At 38.3% G+C, this 19920-nt stretch overlaps 2 protein-coding genes across 3 annotated transcripts in view; one reads left to right on the top strand and one right to left on the bottom strand.

The window, feature by feature from the left end:
- Positions 1-10186, bottom strand: part of arhgap15 (Rho GTPase activating protein 15) — a 100011-nt gene extending 89825 nt beyond the window's left edge. For both annotated transcript variants that reach the window (XM_079821220.1, XM_079821218.1), the window contains exons 1-2: positions 10007-10186; positions 9326-9396 (exon numbers count right to left, since the gene is read on the bottom strand). The gene's annotated coding sequence lies outside the window, so the exon portion shown is untranslated. The remainder of the gene's footprint in view (positions 1-9325; positions 9397-10006) is intronic.
- Positions 10187-10191: 5 nt separating this feature from the next.
- Positions 10192-17724, top strand: arglu1a (arginine and glutamate rich 1a). Its single transcript, XM_079821228.1, has 4 exons — positions 10192-10625; positions 12757-12982; positions 15074-15157; positions 16361-17724. Exons 1-4 carry the CDS (start codon positions 10342-10344, stop codon positions 16523-16525), a joined length of 759 nt encoding a protein of 252 aa, XP_079677354.1. The 5' UTR covers positions 10192-10341; the 3' UTR covers positions 16526-17724.
- Positions 17725-19920: the final 2196 nt, after the last annotated feature.

The raw sequence follows: 19920 nt of genomic DNA on the forward strand, positions 1-19920 counted from the left end.
GTAGCAGGAAATGGCCATTGTTTCTAGATCAGGTAAAGAGAGAATGGGACAGAGAGTGAGATGAGGAGAGGAGGTCTGGTGCCATGATGGATGTGGCTCTTTTCCTGCAGGGACTTTCTCAGGCTCTTTTTCCTGTGTTGCCAAAGTCTCAGTGCCTCCCGTTTTCTTTTCTCAAGGATCTCTTCGTTGAGATCAAATGATTAAAAAGAAGGGAAAAGGAAAGAAAGAAGGGTTAAATAACTTCTTTTTTTTATAAACATAGAAGGGTCTATTCCTCCTCCTAACCAAGCAAAACAAGAGCAGGAACAGAGTGAATGAGACAGACCTGTACATCTCATCTGTGTCTGAACACCTTTAAGGTCAATCCAATACTGCAGAAATGACCTTTCACCTCTTTGCTTGGCCTGTCACAGCCTTCCATCCATATAGCCGTTTATTATGAAAGAGGGTCTTAGAGCTCAATGCTCCTTGACAGAGAGCTCTCTAACTCTCTTCTTTCTACAATGTCAGAGGCTTTGGCTCCACATCTAATGGGTTTAATGGATTGGATCCACATTTAAGCTTTTAACACTTATGAATTGAAGTGTGACACTAGCTGCACCAAACAGAATTGCAATCTATTTGTTTGAAACATAACAACATTGGCCTAACCACTGACAGGGGCGGGACACTCTGTTTGGCTGAACAATAGAGAATGTGGGGATTGTCTTGTTTGCTGCTAGTAATTGGGAAACACTTAAAGATTCTTACATTTTTGATGAACATTTCTAGCTCTTGTACATGAAAAATTCACTGCCACCATGCACGTTCTAATGTTGTGTGCACATCACAAGCTAATTTAAATATTTGTGACAACTGTGAGGGGGGTGAATTTTTTGTAATAAATTATCCATTTAAATTATATTAAGCCTGAAAGGTCCCATGGCATGGATTTTTTTATTTTATTTTATAATGTATTCTGAGGTGTACTTATATTGTTAGTATGATTTTTACATCATAAAATGTCATAATTTAGAAATAAAAGGCATTTTTTTCTATACTGATGTTTGCCCTCTGGCTGAATGCCCCGTTTCAAGTGGTGTGTCTGCTGTGGGACTTCAGTAAAAACGCCCACTGTTGTGATTAGCTGACATCTTTGCATTTGAAATGAGCGGAGAGGGCGTGGTTTAACGAGGTCTACGAGGCACAAGCCTGCTGCCAGAGGGTCGTCACTTCTCATCAGTTCTCTCAGCACGTCTCTGTTCAGTGAACTGTTGTAGTTACTAGCATATACTTCAGGTTATTCGTTTATTTCTAGTCAGAGGGACTGTCACTCATGTCAGAAAGTTAGTAACTTTAGTCAAAAGATGGATCAGCGCTGACTCGAGACACAAACCGTTTAGAACGATTCAGTCCGATTTGGTGAACTGGTTCGACCGGTTCACTAAAAAGAACGGTTCACTAAAAAGAGAACGATTCGTTCGCAAACTTGACATCAATGGACCAGAGACGGAGAGATTTCTAACAAAGTGATATTGTACTGAGTTGTGAGAGCGCAGTCAGCGCAAGTTTATTTTGTTTGTATCTGAGAGTTCTGAATAAACACGAGTCTCAGTCAAGCCGAGTCCGTCTACCTCCTTATTACCAACTTTGTAACACATGTGATGTACCATTACAGGAGATGAACGAGTTACGAGTAAGTGTTGACAAACAAATATGAAACTCGCATGGGCGTGCTAAATTCTCTGGGCGGAGGAAAGGGAGGTAACTGTTCCTGTTATGAAGTCATGACAGGAAAATTCAAGATCAGCTTGTCTGGGCTGTCATTTTCTCAAAGGCAGAGAAAGACAGCCAGAACTCGGTTTACACCGATCAAAATTTCTAGCCACTTGGGGACAATATTCAGGCTAGGGGGACTCATATTAATGTTGAAAAACCTCATAAAATGAAAATGTCATGCCATGGGACCTTTAAAGTTCTGCATAATTAAGGGCATGGCCACTTAAGTGACAGGTGGACTGCCACTACAGTCGAGCTAGGTGGGCATAGTTTCAGCAACTAGGCACCTCAGCTCCACACTCTAAAAAAAAAAAGGTTCTATATTGCACCAAAAATGGTTCTTGGCTCGTAATAGGGGAACCTTTTTTAGTGCTATATAGCACCAATTTTGGTGCTTCAGTGGTTCTTCAGCGGTTCTTCAGAGGTTCTTCAGCGGTTCTTCAGAGGTTCTTCACCGGTTCTTTGACTAAGGTGCTATATAGCACCTCTGAAGAACCGCTGAAGAACCACTGAAGCACCAAAATTGGTGCTATATAGCACTAAAAAAGGTTCCCCTATGATTACGAGCCTTTTTTTTTAGAGTGCACCCATGTCCCACCTCTTTGCCCCTTTGCCCAGTTATTTCGGGAGTGACGAGCTGCCAAGATGGCAATGGCCGGCTCCACCCAATTTAGGCTTCAAAAATGCTCATCAGGTCAGAAACTTATGGGTGACATCACGGACACTACGTCCATATTTTTTTACAGCCTATGGTAAAGACACTACTCACCACGCAATGTTTTTATTCGTGCGAGAGACGCGAAAAACAAGTAATCCCGCAAGTAATCTAGAGCGAGTAACGTGTTGCGAATATTTGCTTTGCTTTTGGTGTGCACACACCATAATTGGTGTTGGATGATTGCTTATACTGGCCAAAGATCTCACCAACAAATCTCTGTCTCTGTACTTAAAAATATTAACAAAGTAAAAAAATGTTTAAATGTGTACAATTCCATTCAAAAGTTGTTGTTTTTTGACAAACACTCTCTTATCAAGTCTCTTATGCTCACTAAGGCTGCATTTATTTAATCAGAAATACAGTAAAAACAGTTATATTGTGAAATATTATTACCATTTAAAGTAACAGTTTTCTATTTGAGTATATTTTAAAATTTAATTTATTCCTGAAAGCCTAATTTTCAGCAGCATTACTCCAGTCTTCAGTGTCACATGATCCTTCAGAAATCATTATAATATACTAATTTGGATGAAAAACTGTTCTTATTATCATGTTAAAACAGCCATGCTGCTCAATATTTTTGTGGTAAATTATTTGTAAAAATTCAGGATTCTGTGAGGAATATAAAATTCAAAAGAACAGCATATATAAACAGTGTACTGTGTGTATATAAGATAATATACATTAGAACTGAAATATGCTCATATGAATCAGCACCTTACTGAACCAAATCAAAATCAGAATCGTTTTTATTTTTTAAAAGAGAGCTTGCAAATTGGGATTAAATCAGTAAATTGATAGCCACACTTCAACCTAAAATGTCAAATGGGACACCATAAGGTCAGATTCCACATTCAACAACTTCTGCAAGACCTGAAGTACACATCAGATGTACCAGTGCCTATGATTCTAGTAGGCTACCTATATGGCTCATATCCCTCTTTCAATCTAATAAGATTTTTTTTTTTGCCCACTTTATCATCTAAAACAAGCAAACATAACAGCACACCTCTCCTAAAAGCGGCACAATGGATGTGACAAATTTTAATTCTTAGGGTGAGAAGTATGAGAAATAGTAAAAGTTATGTCAAATTTGAGCCAATGTAGGTCAGGTAGACCGTTTTAATGGCGCCTAAAGGAAAGATATATCTAGAGTTAACAAACAACTGAAGCATGTCGGCCTGAAAAGCTTCTTGAATTTCCATGAAACCACACACACAGACTCACAGTAAGGTGACTCTTTGCAGAACCAACCCCAGGAGACTTTAAGAAGTCGGTGACCAAGATCAGTCCAGTGACCAACAACACTGGAGCTATAGCCGGTATATGACCCTCCCCCGCTCAACACACACTCACACACGCTGCATGACGGGTTAAAGAAACTCCTCCTGAGAGCCTTGTTCTCCCTCTCTCTCTGTCTCAGGTCTTTCTCTCCTTTCCTCTCCTCAATGCCCCTTTGTGTAGGGGCCCTTGGGACATCAACATGACAATGTGCCCCAGCGGTGGGATCCTGTGTTTGTTAAGTGCCCTCACCCTCAAGAGACAGAGGCTACGGCCAACTGAGAGGAGAGGTTAGCCAGAGAGGAGAGGCCATCTTTGATCAAACGAATAAAAAAGGGGGAAGAAAGAGCGCAGCGACTTTTCATTAACTCGAGTAGCATGAAGGCCATTCATGTTGGGAGAGCGGGAAAAGCAGTGGTATTATACTGCTCAACTAATCATTTAAAGATGAGGTTAATATGTTTGAGAATTGTAAAATGGCTTGATTGAAAGAGAGTGGTCTGGCCCAAGGTAGCGGTGACGTCTGTCTTTTGTGTGACGTTACTCCACTGGAAGGAAATGCAGTGGTTCTTAGTGTAGCAGCTGGGAAGTAAGTCATTTAGTTTGATGCTTATTGATCATGTCTGACACACATAATACTGTTGACTTCCTCTGGCAAACAAAAGAGATCAGTTTGTTTGTGTTCATGACTTTAAAACCAAAAAAAATGGCTTCTAAATCCCTAATATCTACCACTATTACTATGTTGCTTTTCAGGAAGTGAAATTGCTCTTTCTAGACTCTGATCTCCATGCCTAAAACTTTCCCTTCAACAGAAACTTCCCAGAAATTATTCTGTCACACAATGACCATGAACACTGAACGAATTCTCTTCAACTACATCAACACACTTCACTGAATGAAGAAGACCAAGTGACTAACTCAATACAAGAAGAGAATGTTGAGTTTATGTAGGTAACACTGAGTGCAAAGGTTTTTCCAATATAGCCAATACTATTGCCGCGATATGTTACAGGCACAAAGCTATGTTTGAGTCATGACCTGGAAACCGAGCTTCAACCATAAAATCACTGTGCCCTTAAGTGCCTAAATGTTAAACGGGCAGTTCACACAAACCTGTATGACTTTCTTTGTGTTTTGGAACACGAAAGAAGAAGGGCTGGGAGGTATAGATCATAGTGATGATTAAAAAAAAAGTTTAAATGTATTTAAATTTTGCTATATTGTTTATTTTGCTGTAGATCTGTGCAGCGCAGAACCACTTAAAGGGATAGTACAATAATTAAAATTCAGTCATTATTTACTCACCCTGGTGTTTTTGTAATGGAGTCTTTTATCTTTGATAGACTACAAAAGGAGAAATGATCCTGTTCATGTGTGTCCATAATGGCAGTGAATAGTGATAAGCTTCAAGCTTTTAAAAAAAAGATGCAGAAGCATCACAGAATGATCTCATGCGACTTGTGCCGTATTTCCCAAGTGTTTTAAGAGCTTACAATAGGGTTTGGTGAAATACAAAGCAAAATTTAAATTATTATTCAGCGCAAATCCTGACTTTTGGTCTTTTGTGCATGACACGTTCATAAGCGCAGCAGTTCACTCCGGCTTGCCCAAGAAAAACACACAACATTTCGAAAACACTAAACTGACACATTAGTGCTATAAACAAACGGGATGATTTTTTAACTTAATTTCTGCATTATTTCTAACTTGAATGCTACTGCTAAATAGAAAACCTGCATTTTTTTAAAGCACTGTATTTTGCTTCTTCTTTTCTTATTTTTTAATAAATAAATAAAAAAGTATATATATTGTTTTGTGATATATTTAGTTCATGATATTGTTATTGTGAAATAAACTACTCATATCACAGTCACTCACTCCTAAAATATATATATATATTTTAAATGTCTCCATGTTTTCTTAACCCAATGAAATCCAGTGGGGTCCAATGTTGTTTGCGACTTCTTTAATTTCCCACAGAAGAAATATGACATAACACAGCTTTTATTTGTGTGAAATTACAGCTACAACAATTCGAATGCACAAACATTTAATGATTCAAAATTCCAACCCCAATTTAATTTCTTGGCATGCCAAAATATGAGAGAAGTCCTCTCTCTCTCTCGCTCTTATCTGGATTTGATTTCCCAGTTCTTAAAGCAGAGTCACTGAGGCTTTGCTCATGTGTGTTTTAAAATAGCCCTGGTTAAATATTTTTAGCCAGTAGTTTTTCATAATAAGCAACTGCCTGTCACAATGCCCCCTTGGAGTTCGAATGGGATTGAACCTAATCTTAGAAGGACCGTTCTGTCAGCAAATGGGCCTGACAAAAAGTTATGAATTGGCCTTCATATAGAGCTAGGATAAGCTTATCTCTCGAGGAAACCAACAAAAAGGACTAGCAAAATGGAACAAGAAAGATCAGTAGTCAAAAACAACTGGCCAAGAGAATGATTATTCTTTTCTGGAACACATGGGCTGTTATCTAACCAGGTTGTTGCAACTAAGCTGTTGTTCTCATGTGCACACATCACCCATCAAATCACCATTAGCAGGCCCAAACAGAATCTGCACCCAAAGAACTACAAAAAGTCATTCACAAACTTCCACACATTGCACACCACTTGCATGCTTGTCTATTATATTCTGGCTAATTTCAGCTACCAATAAAAGTGTGAAACTCTCAGATCCATTTGACACGCTAAAATGTTTATAGCCAATCAGCCTCCCCAAAAATCAGTGCCGACAATGTAAAAAGGTTTGTAGATTCCGTTCTGGCCTGCCCATTAAAGAATAGCTTGCTAACCTGCAATTTCAAACCCTTAGCATTTGCAAAGTGGCTATGTTCAGAAAAGCATAAACTACTCTTACTACATTTTCCAAATTGTGCAGTATAGTATAGTAATTTGCTTGACCTAACCAATTATCTCTACTGTGATGGATGAACTGCTAGTATACTCTTTTCTTTAGATTTTTTGAGTTATTTATTTGTCTAATGTTGAAAACAATTACGTAAAAAGTAATTAAAATGCCATATTTATTTCCCGGATTCACCTAATTACATACGCAATGTGATGAGGTCATATGACCAAAAAAATAGTACAGCACTGTTTAGTGCGGAATAATGCCTACTATTTCACTTACTACTTTCTAAAAATAAACAGTATTAATTTTACATTTCAACGCGGAAGTAAGTTATTTTAAGTGAATGTTATTCAAAACAACTTAAAGAACAACAAAGTGCATTAAACGGTAAAAAAAAATCTGTGCTACAAACCTGTGTGTTTATAATTATGATGACAATATATTAAAATAATATGGTAAAAATACTAGTTTACATGATCAATGTTTATGGCTTTTTGGGGTTAGGACGGTATATAGAAATAGTTAAAGGTCCCATGGCATGGCATTTTTCTATTATTTTATAATGTTTCCTGAGCTGTACTTATATTGTTAGTATGACTTTTACATCATAAAATGTCATAATTTAGAAATAAAAGGCATTTTTTCTATACTGCTGTTTGCCCTGTGGCTGAATGCCCTGCTTCAAGAGGCGTGTCTGCTGTGAGACTTCAGTAAAAACACCCACTGTTGTGATTGGCTGACATCTTTGCATTTTATATGAGCGGAGGGGGCGTGGTTTATCGAGGCACGAGCAGGCACGAGTCTGCCAGGGAGACGGATGGACCTGAGTTCACTTCACATCAGTTCTCAGCATGTCTGAACTGTTTTAGTTACAGCATATACTTTAGGTTATTAGTCTATTTCTAGTCGGAGGGACTGTCACTCATGTCAGAAAGTTAGTAACTTTAGTAAATTATGGATCAGCGCTGACTGGAGACGCGAACCGTTTAGAACGATTCAGTCCGATTTGGTGAACTGATTCGGTTCACTAAAAAGAACTGGTTCAAAAGAAAGATCGTTCGCGAACCGGACATCACTAATGTATCAGAGACTGAGCTCAGCGATTGCTAACAAAGTTATTTATAGTAACTACTGAGTTATGAGAGCGCTGTCAGTCAGCGCGAGTTTATTGTGTTTGTATCTGAGAGTTCTGAATAAACACAAGTCCCAGTCACGCCGAGTCCGTCTCTTCATCATTATTCTACCAACTTTGTAACACATGCAAAGTACCATTACAGCTGTCGAGATGAACGAGTTAAAAGTAAGTGTTGATAATAGCATTATTTTTAAAATAAAATAAAAGCGTCAGTGACGCGCGTTGAGTACACAGCGCAAACAAAGACACAACAGCAGTAATCGGATGTAATCCAGTTTATTGTGGGGCTAGGCTGGCTAGCCCGGATATGCTCAAGCTTACCCCCCTTCTGCTTAATCTCACGCCGCGTTTGGTGCCTCCGCTGTGGGCCAGATGCAGTACTGTGGGTCGGGGATGTTGAAGGCCGAGCTTCGGCGTGTGTGAGGTTTATCTCTGCTGATGTTGAGCAGAAACTCATGACTGTATGCACATTTTAGAACCGATAGACGCGACGAGGACGTACAAAAACACTGACTCACAAGATATAAAACACGAAAACACCTTTCTGTCTGGAGAGAGAGAAGCCGCATTGTGTGCACGAATAATAAATAATTAGCTACACATCAGAAATCACTGATCACAGATCAGAAGGAACTGAAAAAAGACTTCTGTTTTCATTTGTACATCCAAACACTGAGAAACTGCCAGCGTTCACTCGTTCACAAGCAATGATGCAATGATCTCTCGACGAGCGTTTGCATGGGCGTGCCAGATTCTCTGGGCGGAGGAAAGGGAGGAAACCGTGCCTGCTTGGACGTCAAACCAGGAGACTTCAGGATTGGCTAGTCTGGCCTGTCATTTTCTCAAAGGCAGAGAAAGACAGCCACAACTCGGTTTTACACCGATCAACATTTCTATCCACTTGGGGACAATATTCAGGCTAGGGGAACTCATATTAATGTTGAAAAACCTCATAAAATGAAAATTTCATGCCATGGGACCTTTAAGATGGGTGTGTCTACTGCCCACTGCCGACTAATTGAACTAACACAAAACAGACTCATCCACGTCAGACTCTTGGAGATCTTGGAAACTGTTAAAAAGCCACAGGGCAGCTTAAATTCATTACAAAGCATAAATCTGTATTCATAAATCACTGTATCATTTGTAGTTTAAATGCAGAGCTGTCTCGTCCATCAGATGATCCGATATTGTCTACTGTAATGAAGATGAATGTAACTTTTCATAAGCAGGAGAAATACAGACTTTAAACATTAGGTAATGTTTTCTACTTAAAATTTGATACTAGGGAATACCAATACGGCCGCAGAGTGGCTTCACTTTTTATGATGTCATGAGCAATCCAGTCATTTATATAGATCATTGGGGCCAACTCCGAAGTTAGCGTCACCCTAGATTCCTCAGCAAAAACACAATCTTACATTTATGAATTGTGAAGTCTACATGCAATCAAAGTAAAAAGCTAAACGTAGACTAGTAATAGTACAAGTTAGAATAGTTTGCAAGAGAACAATTACCAACACAACTGAGGATGTATTGTAAACCCAGAATAGGGAGTAGTTTACCTGCTTGGCTTGATGACGTTTAATGTCCCTGACAACCTCTGCAGTCCCATTAGCCACTTGTTGGCAACCACCTTTTCCAAAAAAGTAAAAGCTTTAAATAAAGAATGTGGGGTTTACTGATGTATTTCATGTCATAGAATAAAATGTGAAAATGTGTTAACCACAGCCCATATTTCACAAATCCATTAAAAAAAAAAATCATTAGATATGTCCCAATTTGCATACTATTGTATGCAGTTTTATTGTATAGTGTGAGGAGTGTTCACACTGAAAAGTGAACTTTAATTACCAAAAAGATGCACTACATTAAAAAATGTGTGGACACTTGACTTCATGCACTCAACGGAAGGGGAGGGCCTATCATACTCAGATGTTGAATGGTGAAATAACGTTTTAATTAATAGACTACTACACAGTTGAGAACATATTGCATAATGTAAAATACATAATGGTTACTACAATTTGGCTTTCAAAAATATGTAATCTCTGCAGCAATCTATTTCTGTTACAGAATGTGGATAGTATAATGTGGACAGTTACCATTTTTCTGTATTCGTTCATAGCCTATACCTGGATGACCTTTGGATTTACTAAAATATGTAGTAGCTACTAAAATATGCAGTGTTTGAAACACAAGGCTGCTACTTTGCAGTCACTGACAGTGTTTTTGTGTGAAGATACCTCACTCAGAGTAGCTTCCAGTGGGCTTTTGCTCCTTTCATACTTCCGCAGACGCCAGACTCCTCGTGTTCCACTCGGAATCATCCCGGAGATATCCGAAAAAAGCCGAAGCTGTTGCATTGCATTCTGGGAAAAGGAAGACTGGAGGCGGTCGCCATATTGTTTGATTCCGCAGATTCACTGGAGCAGAAAGCAACAAATACCCTTATTAAACTAGCTTATATTAAACTATTTTACAGGTAACCGCCATATAATATTACATGAGGTCTTTGTAGATATCACTGCATTCATAAGACCCTCTTTAGTGGTGTTAGTCGGATTTACTCGTGCAGAATATGGGTCGTTCCCGGAGCCGCAGCTCGTCCCGGTCCAAACACTCTAAACACAGCCGCAAACGGAGCCGCTCCAGATCCAAATCCAGCAAGAAAAGGAGCAGATCTAAGGAGCCGAAGAGAAGCAGGCGGTCCCGCTCGAGATCCGGCAGCAGGAGGGACAGGGGTGGCTCACCTCCCGACCGAACCGACATGTTTGGACGGACACTGAGCAAGAGAAACAACGACGAGAAACAGAAGAGAGAAGAAGAGGAGAGGAGAGTAGACATAGAGAGACAGAGAAAGATGTAAGATGCCTATCTTTTATATATACACACATACACGTCTGTCTGACTATGTGTGTATGTGTCTATATGCCACACATGGCCTGTCTCACGTAACGTTATGTATGTATGTATGAAGTGTCACTTGTTTGGACAGCACTATCTCTTCAGTTCAGTTGTTTCATGTTTCAAGTAGCAACTCTTTGTTGTTTAATATTTATAAGAACCTAATATACTGAGCTAGTGTGCAAAAAAAGTGATGTTTCATGTTACCTATCTGTATTCAGTGAACTTTCATCACTCCATGGACTCTCATAGGAAGCTGTCACACATCAGGTCATCTCATCACTGAAATCTGCTGCCAGTGTTAGCTGATACGCTTTTGTAACTATCACAGATTGTTGACGTCTCTCTTTTGTGATTGGAGACCACCAGTATAATGTTAAGAGGTTTGTGGAAGAGATGGAAGGGGGGAATATAGTGAAAGAACAGGAAGAGAAGTGCTGCTGCAGCCTCAGGCTTGATCTTCACCCGGAGTACATTGTAAACACATTCAGGGTGTTTTAAAGCTCAAAAAGAGGCCCTGGATCGAGTTTCATGGCACTGAAATCAAATCAAAAGATGGCTGCTGTTGTTAAATTTTAGTTTTGGCTTTGGGCAATGTTATGGTCACTTGGTTCAGTATGTGTCTTTGTTTTTGTGTTCCTTCTTAAGGCCAGGTGTGACAGCGTGCTCTCCTCTAATGGTTTAGTCATGCTTAAATTGTAAATAAAGGTAAAACTTGCTTTTGTAATCATAGCCTCCCTTTGAGTGGCATGTTTTCCTTTATGGGTTTATAATGTCATGTCAGCATGCACACATGTATCGTGTTTAGTTTCAGAATTATGCAGATGACAGGTCAAGCCTACCAGTATCATCGGCCCTTAGCAGTGCATTTTGTCAAATGCATTTAGTTATGAAAAATTTGCTTATCTATTTAAACTTGTATACTAACATAAATGACGCTTTAGTGAAATTATATAGTCTTGGTAGCATCAGAAAGATTTGGTTGAAAAATAATTAGTATGTTTTGACTATCTTGGAGTTTCCTATTTATAATAACTGTATATTTTATGGCTATAATTGCTAATTTTCTTTGTAAAGAAAACAAATGTTAAAAATGTTTCATATGCATGATAAAAATCCAACAACATATATATATATATATATATATATATATATATATATATATATATATATATATATATATATATATATATATATAAGAAACATTTTTTCCAAAAAGCTAAATACAATTTTATCACATTAACCCTTTTCCGCAAAAAAAAAAAAAAAACATTTTAAAGTAGATATTATAAAAAAAAAAAAATGATATTAAAATATATATTTTTTAAAATTAGTAATTATAACATTTGAAAAAAATTTAACTTCTCTATTTTGCAGTCAAAATGTTTAAATGGGGGGCTAGTGAAAATGTAGTCAGGGCAAGGGACTACTGGCCCGACTGCAAACAAATAAATTTGCTACTCTTGTATGAGTTCTTCACTCTATGTTTATCATTGTGTATAAGTTAAAGGGGACATAACACACACAGTTTCTGCCAGTCTCAGATTAATCTTGAGTACCTATAGAGCAGTATTGGATCCTTCATATCCCTGAAGAGTCTTTAGTTTTATCAGATTTATAAAAGACATATACAGCTGTACCAATTCTTTACTAAAACAGTCGAGCTCCTGGAGGCGTGCCATGGGCACAGCTAAAGAGTCACAAGCACACACACATACACAACATCGTTGCATTATCCTTGGATAACTTTTGATTCACTATGTGTTTGTGTTGTTTACATTATATGCGCTGATTGCCTACAAATCAGACATTTACACAGACCAGGATCTTTTATCGCTGGGACCGCTCCATCTTTCTGTTTCAAATAATCTGCAAAATCCAGCGTCGAACTGGGCCATACGAACCCTGAAGGAGTGTATTTGGCAGAGAAATACATTGTTTTTTGAAACTTTGGCCATGTTTAGCATGAGAATCCAACTCTTTAACTGTGTAAATAAGTCCGAATGCATGAAATATCATTAGACATCCCCTTTAAGGGTCTGCGATGAAACTGCCATGTTTGATCCTTCCTTTCTTGTATCCTTCACAGCCGTCAGCTGGAGATCGAAGAGCGTCTGATTGAGGAGGAGACAGCGAGGCGCGTGGAGGAGCTTGTGGCGCGGCGGGTGGAGGAGGAGCTTGAGAAGCGACGTGACGAGATTGAGCATGAGGTTTTGCGGAGGGTGGAGGAGGCCAAACGCATCATGGAGGCACAGCTTTTGCAGGAGCTAGAGAGACAGAGGCAGGCCGAACTGAACGCCCAGAAAGCCAGAGAGGTAACGCTCGGTCGTTCGGAACACAGCGGAGAACAGCCGCAAACCGCACACCCGCAGTCGTGGCACAACTTGACACTTGTTTTCCCCCGAGACAGAGCAGGAGATGCAGGGTAGCGGATGGAAGTTAGCTCAATTGATTGAGTGGGGAATGAAATAAAATACAGAATGCAACATGTTCAAGGTGTGATGTGATGCTTGGAGAAGTTCAGTCGAGCTGCTCTCAAGGGAACGCTAATATTTAAAGACATTGATTGATGGAGTCCTCGTTTACTCTGTTGATAGACAACCTCTGTACTTTCTCTGTAATGCTTTAATGTGATTTGATCGAATCTCACACACCTCTAGTGCACTCTCAGGGGATTCAAGTGAACGTTTTGCCACGGCTGTGCGGGTCCAATATAATGTTTCCTATCTTTTCTCTCCCCTTTTATTTTCCACCCCTACCCTGCTCTCGTTGCTCATATCTTTTATCGTTTTACTGTCACCAATGTATGAAACTGTTTGTCTTCAATAAAACGCTTTTCTTAAAAAGGTCACTCGGCATTCAAACCTGGCCTTTTTGATTTATTTCCACCATAATACACTTTGATAGGTCAAGAAGACGTAATGTGGTTTTGGATGTAACAAACACATCAGACCTTTTGTGGCCACACTTAAACGAGATAATTTGCTAAATCCCTAGCTTGTAATTCCACCCATACCATAGAGGAGGGTTACTGTGCTCTAATTGTAAAGATGCAATGAGTTATGAACAAGAAACTAATTCCATTCCACAAGCACACACAAAATTCAGCGGCTCAGCACTAATAGGGTTAGATATGTGCCCTCCTTCTGTACATTTTAGATTTGTCCCCCTCATCTGTAGCCCTGGTACTGAACCATTAAATGAATCTGTATTGTTGAACATTTAGCGTTTGCACACGATTTGGTCTTCATTTGCACCATCAATCACGAAACGCTACAACCCTCCCTTTATTGCTCATCCATTTCTGTCATTTGTGTTTTACAATTATGAATTGCTTTTTTATTTCTAACTTCATTTTTCCTTTGACTCTTCCGTTTTGACGTCATTTAAAGTGCAGTGTTTTAAATGTACTTCTGTGTCCTCACAATTTGCTTTTCCTCAGGAGTGCTGGCGTGCGGGTACACACACACACACAGACACACACATCTACATCCACACTCAACGTTACTGTGCCATTGAGCTTAGACGCAAACACATCACTGTTTTTGTTTTCAAACAAACACATCTAACGAATGATCCCACCTTTGTGTTTTTGCAGTCTATAACATCCTTTAACGTTAATAGCCTGACGTCCCCACACGGTAATGTTGTATGATTAACAGAATTCATTTTCCTGGACTGTGCTATATACTGCATGTGGTGTTGCTGTGTAAGAGCACTAGCTCGTGCTAGCAGCTCAGAAATTTTTAAAGGGGAGGTGCTGCGCTGTCCAGGACGGGACACACGGAACCAGGCAGTAAATACTCACCCCTTTAATCAGCAGTTGTGTAGGTACAGTACACAGTCAAAGGAGAAAGGCGTAGGTATACGAGCATTGGTGAGCCACTACTATTCACTCTCCTTTATTTAAGTTAATCTTTCTTTGTCTCTCTCATTTTCTTTTGAAACTTCTTGCTTATGGATGCTGATAAATAAATAAAAAAATAGAGAGAGAACGAACTGATTTTTTTTTTTTTTTCATCTGCAAACGAATGAGATTCTTCGTTAGTTGTCGATGTGTTATCTTTTACATACCTGTTCTGTATGGCTCTTAATGAATGCGTAAATGGATGTTTGGATGTGTATATATATATTTAAACGTGGCTGGGATTAAAGGTGTGACTGAATACATTCGTGGGTGGGTTTTTTTTTGCTTATTGTTGCATACATAGAGGTTAGCTTCAGACATTTGATGCTGCAGTTCGGAATGTGAAATGTGGAGAGCGTGTGAAAGAGTGTGCGAGTGTCGCTGACTGGTACCTGTTTGTGCGAGTGTAGACGTGTTTGAGTGTGCAACTGGGTTTATGTGGACTTATTTCATTGGATTTGTCTGCCCGCCCTAACATGTCACCGTGTCACCCCTTTAGGAGGAAGAAAAATCCAAACGAGAAGAGCTGGAGAGAATTTTGGAAGAAAACAACCGAAAGATTGCTGATGCTCAAGCTAAGCTGGTACTTATTGCTTTGATTTGTTTTGACAACAAAACATATGACTTATTCCGGAAGATGAGAAACAAAAGCCTAACACAACAAAACAAATATAAATGGACTAAACCTAAAATAAAAATATCTACATGAAACAAATATAATTAAATGTAATAGTTAATTAGTATGCTTCACATGCGCTCTCAGAATTGGTTGTCCACACAAAAAGTGTCTTTTCATTATGTATGAAAACATAAAATATTATTGCAATTTCTATATATATATTTTTTTAATTTTATGAATAATAAGATGCAATACCGCCACCTACTATGTTGGAGTTTCAAACAGGTGGTTTGACAGGTGTTTAACTATTTACAATGTTATTTAGTGTAGTAATAACATGATATGAATATTTCCCTTTTTAAATATCACGATTACCGTCAATATATATATACACCCCTACCTGGAAATATCAGAAAGATATGTTATGCAGGCCTGAAAATCAAATAGGTCTTGGAAATGTATATAGGATATAATAAAATTCTCTTAAATATTGAATTGGCTATGAATAGATATTTGTGAATGGAATTTCTATGAAATTTGTTAAAAATTATCCAATTATAGTGCTAATCTGGAATGTTCATGGAAATTAATTGATCAAAATTGGTGGGAACCCTGATATGAGCTCTTCAATGCAGAGAACAACCCAGTGGATTAATATTGAATATTATGTCCACTGATAATTAAAATCTCTTGAAGCTTTCATTTGTCTTCTTTGATAAAACTTTTGTGGTGATACTTAGGCTTTTGTGTTTGTACATTTCAAGGTCGTTACAATTATAGGCTTTTCTGTTTATGCAAATGAGCTCCCTCTCAAAATGGACAAAAAGAAATTTCCCTCACGTGTTTGCTTGAAGTGTTTAGACGGTTTCGTCATTGTGAACACTAGAGTGTTTTTTTGTTTTTTTTTGGCACTTGCATAGTGGTTCCTGCCATTTTTTAAATGTTTAGTCTCAGTTTTAAAAATGGGTGCTGGGCAGTGCCAACCAAGCCCCCAGTGACCTCTTTTTTATCTATATGGTAGGATCAAATACAATGAACATTGTTTTTTCATTAATTAATTAATTACGGTACATTTTCATGTGTTAGTGTATCAAACAACCTCAAATAAACCTAAATGTATGCCTTGGCTGATTGAAAAAGTCACTTTTGCTCATGTGTTTGTTTCAGGCTGAGGATCAGCTACGTATAGTAGAAGAACAAAGGAAGATCCACGAGGAACGCATGAAGCTAGAGCAGGAGAGGCAGAAACAACAGAAAGAGGAACAGAGGATGATATTGGGGAAGGGCAAGTCCCGACCTCGCCTCTCCTTCACTCTCAAAGCTACAGAGTGACCTCTTCTCTTCTCTTCTCTTCTCTTCTCTTCTCTTCTCTTCTCTTCTCTTCTCTTCTCTTCTCTTCTCTTCTCTTCTCTTCTCTTCTCTTCTCTTCTCTTCTCTTCTCTTCTCTTCTCTTCTCTTCTCTTCTCTTCTCTTCTCTTCTCTTCTCTTCTCTTCTCTTCTCTTCTCTTCTCTTCTCTTCTCTTCTCTTCTCTTCTCTTCTCTTCTCTTCTCTTCTCTTCTCTTCTCTTCTCTTCTCTTCTCTTCGGATGCGTGCTTCATGTTGAAGTGAATCGGAGTCTCAAAGAGAGGTCTGCCCTGTGTGCTCTGCCCACATAAATTGCTCTTCACAAACGCAGGAAAGGAAAAACAAAAATGGAATCCTCACACTTCAAAACCGGACATGCAGGCACCACCACAGACTTACAGATCAGCTGCCATCTTTTGCTCTCTCTTTTTTTTTTTTTTTTTTGTCAGTGTGTTGTATCGATATTTGACAACTTTATGCTGGATGCACCTTCAGAAACATTTTTCCTTTTCAATGGCAAGCAAATAAGATTGAAGAAGTGTAAATATTTGTGCATATGAGTGTGTGGTTGGTCATTAAATGTCAGTGGTTTGGGAGCTTGAATGGTACAACCTCAGTTTAACTACTGTACTTGCATTCAAAGCATCTATGGGGAAGTACACAAATGTTTTTTTTTTAGAAAATGCACATTGGCAGACTTTGTTTTATGCTTATTAGTGAACGTATGCGTGAGAGTGTGAGAGTATTTCGTATTTTTTAGACTGCTGACTGAACACCTCAAAGCATAGAGCTCCTAAAATGCTGCTTAATACATAATCCCGTAATCACCTGATATGAGCTGTGTTATAGCATTGTAACCTAGATCATATTTGTCCTTTTTTATACACTTTACTCAAATTGCTCAATTTTGAAAAGTAGAACATAAAATGTGTGACCAGAACTTGTTTAGCATTCACAGTACAAACATTTCAGTGGAAAAAAAAAGTATTGTTAAGTCTAGTGCTCTGTTGGTACCTTAAGGAAATCGGGAATCACAGGTAAGACTAGTTAGGGTGTGTATGCGAGCGAGTTTGTGTGCGTGTATGAGTGTATGCTAGAGGGTGTTCTTGTCTTGTGGTAAATTACCCTTTTCCCTGTGAACTGGGACATTTAGTGTGTTGACCAGTAAATCCCATAAACACAACATTGCCTGAATCATGTCTCTTGTGCTTTCTGCAAACCACAAAGTAGTTCGTTTAGAGCCGCAATGTTCTCTTCTGGGAATTTCTAACTGCACTCTTGTTTAATTTTAACCCACTATTTTAATTCTGACAAGCCATTCATTATAAAATCTAAGCTCTGAGAAGGAAAAAAACTAAACTACTACCATTTTGTACATTTGTAGTACTTTAGGTCATGCAGATTGTCATTTTGCAAGATTCCAATTAAATGTTAAATAAATTAATATTATTATAAAATATCTTCAGCATCGTAGGAGTGTTGCAGGATTTGTACAGCAAAAAAAGCCATATTTTCTAGAAATGGCACTCATTAAAAGGTATAATGGGGTCATTCCAAGAAAAAGGTGTCTTGTGTTTCTCATGAACAGATGCGTAAACCGGGTACCATTATAGCTCCCTTTAATTAAGATGAAAAACCATTATAATTGTTTCAGGTTGTGAACTCTACAAGGACACGTATAAATTATATTTTATTTTAAAGTTGTTAGTAACGAACAGTACTTAATTGTGTGTTACAAGGATTTTGTACAGTAAGCAAATTATTACTTTCTAATGAACACGTAGTGTCATGACCTTTTTTAAGTCACAGTTATATCCCAACAAATAAAAAAGTTTACATTTAGCATAATGTTATTTAATAACAATCTGATGTAGCAGAAATTTTAATCTTTAGGAATTTACTTTTACAATCACCCTATCCACACAGTGGTCGATTTAATGTTGTGAACTTTCTTTCGAAATAAAGACTAAATTTAGTGACTAAGTCTAATTAAGTGACTACCAACGTCAATCTGCATTTCAGTTTATTTCATGATTCCTCTGCTCATAAATTCACCTCGAGGTTACTTCTGGTCGCTGCCAAAGGTTCTCAGGTGGCCTGTGAGAGACAGTAATGGAAATGTTGGCAAACTCTTCTGTCACAGACGTGTGATTTTTCTGGACGATCCCGCATGATGCAGTTTCGCGTGTATTAGTCACTGTCAGCTTCAACAATGCAGCGCTGATGAACTACTGATGTGACGCCGAAGCTGTGCTCGTATCCCCTGCGCGCTGAACTCCACAATTCCTTATTGACATGAGTGAATAGTATTAACCGGAAAGCAGAAGTTATAACAGCTATTATGATCTGCTCAGACACGATGCGTAAAGTTTTGACCAAGAACGCGCATACTTGACTGTTGTTTGTGTGTGTGGGGAGGCCAGCAGGTGTGTTTTCTCGCAAGTGTACTTTGTTTGATCACGCTAGGCTCCGAGGGACCCACGGACCGTGAGATTATTCGCGTGCAACTGAATAAACATCGATCTGACCCTGTGATTTCAAAGAAGTTGCTCAGAGTTTATCTTTAAGGTGTGAAGCGTTGTTTGTTTTTAATTTGCGGATTGTCAAGACACTTTGGAACGTTTAGTTTGAGATGTTTAAATTGATAGAGAAAATATATTACATATTTAAATGTCACACACACACTCAGTAAAACAAGTTATAGGCTACATAGTTATAAAAAAAGTATTTATTAGAAATTGTGTAGCCTAATATGTTTCCTTGTTATGTAGGCTATTTTTATTGCAAGTGAAATAAGATTATTAATTTAATTTGTAAATGTTGATACAATTAGTAATTAATTAACTTTGTTTGTTCTGGTGGCGAATTCAAGAAAGGAACATATGCTAGAAATCGCACGTTTACTTCTTTACCAAGACACTTGCAGCTCATCTGCTGGTTATTTTTAAGATAGCTCAGGAAATCGTCGTTTCCGTGTTTTCCCGTTGGGAAGACTTCTTTTGGAATTGTGTTAGCTCGTCTTATTGTTTGCTTTTGTTTGGTAGTGTGCGAGCATTCTCAGAAACATACTACCATTGCACAAAGTAAATAATTGATTACCTTTGGAGCTCTTTGTAAGTGGTGCTTGACATAGTTTTAGGATTGCCTATTTCATTTTGCACGTGCATTTTTATGCTTAGGCTATATTGACTAAATATGTCTTTATGTAGCAAAATAACACAAGTTTAATTAGGCCTACATTAGATCCCTGACAAACATGACATAAACCGGCAATCGACGTTTCTTTGATGTAACACGTTAATAAAGCGTTTATTAAAGCACAGCAATCATTCAGTTTGTGTATTCGGCATGTGTAGTGTGTTAATTATCGCTTCGATGTGGA

Source organism: Gobio gobio (assembly GCF_949357685.1).
Source record: "Gobio gobio genome assembly, chromosome: 7".
Classification (NCBI taxonomy): Eukaryota; Metazoa; Chordata; class Actinopteri; order Cypriniformes; family Gobionidae; genus Gobio; species Gobio gobio.

Coding starts and splice junctions, on each gene's coding strand:
- arglu1a (XM_079821228.1), top strand. CDS start 10,342: ATGGGTCGTTCCCGGAGCCGCAGCTCGTCCCGGTCCAAACACTCTAAA. Junction 10,626..12,756: donor ATAGAGAGACAGAGAAAGAT/GTAAGATGCCTA, acceptor TATCCTTCACAG/CCGTCAGCTGGAGATCGAAG. Junction 15,158..16,360: donor CTGATGCTCAAGCTAAGCTG/GTACTTATTGCT, acceptor TGTTTGTTTCAG/GCTGAGGATCAGCTACGTAT.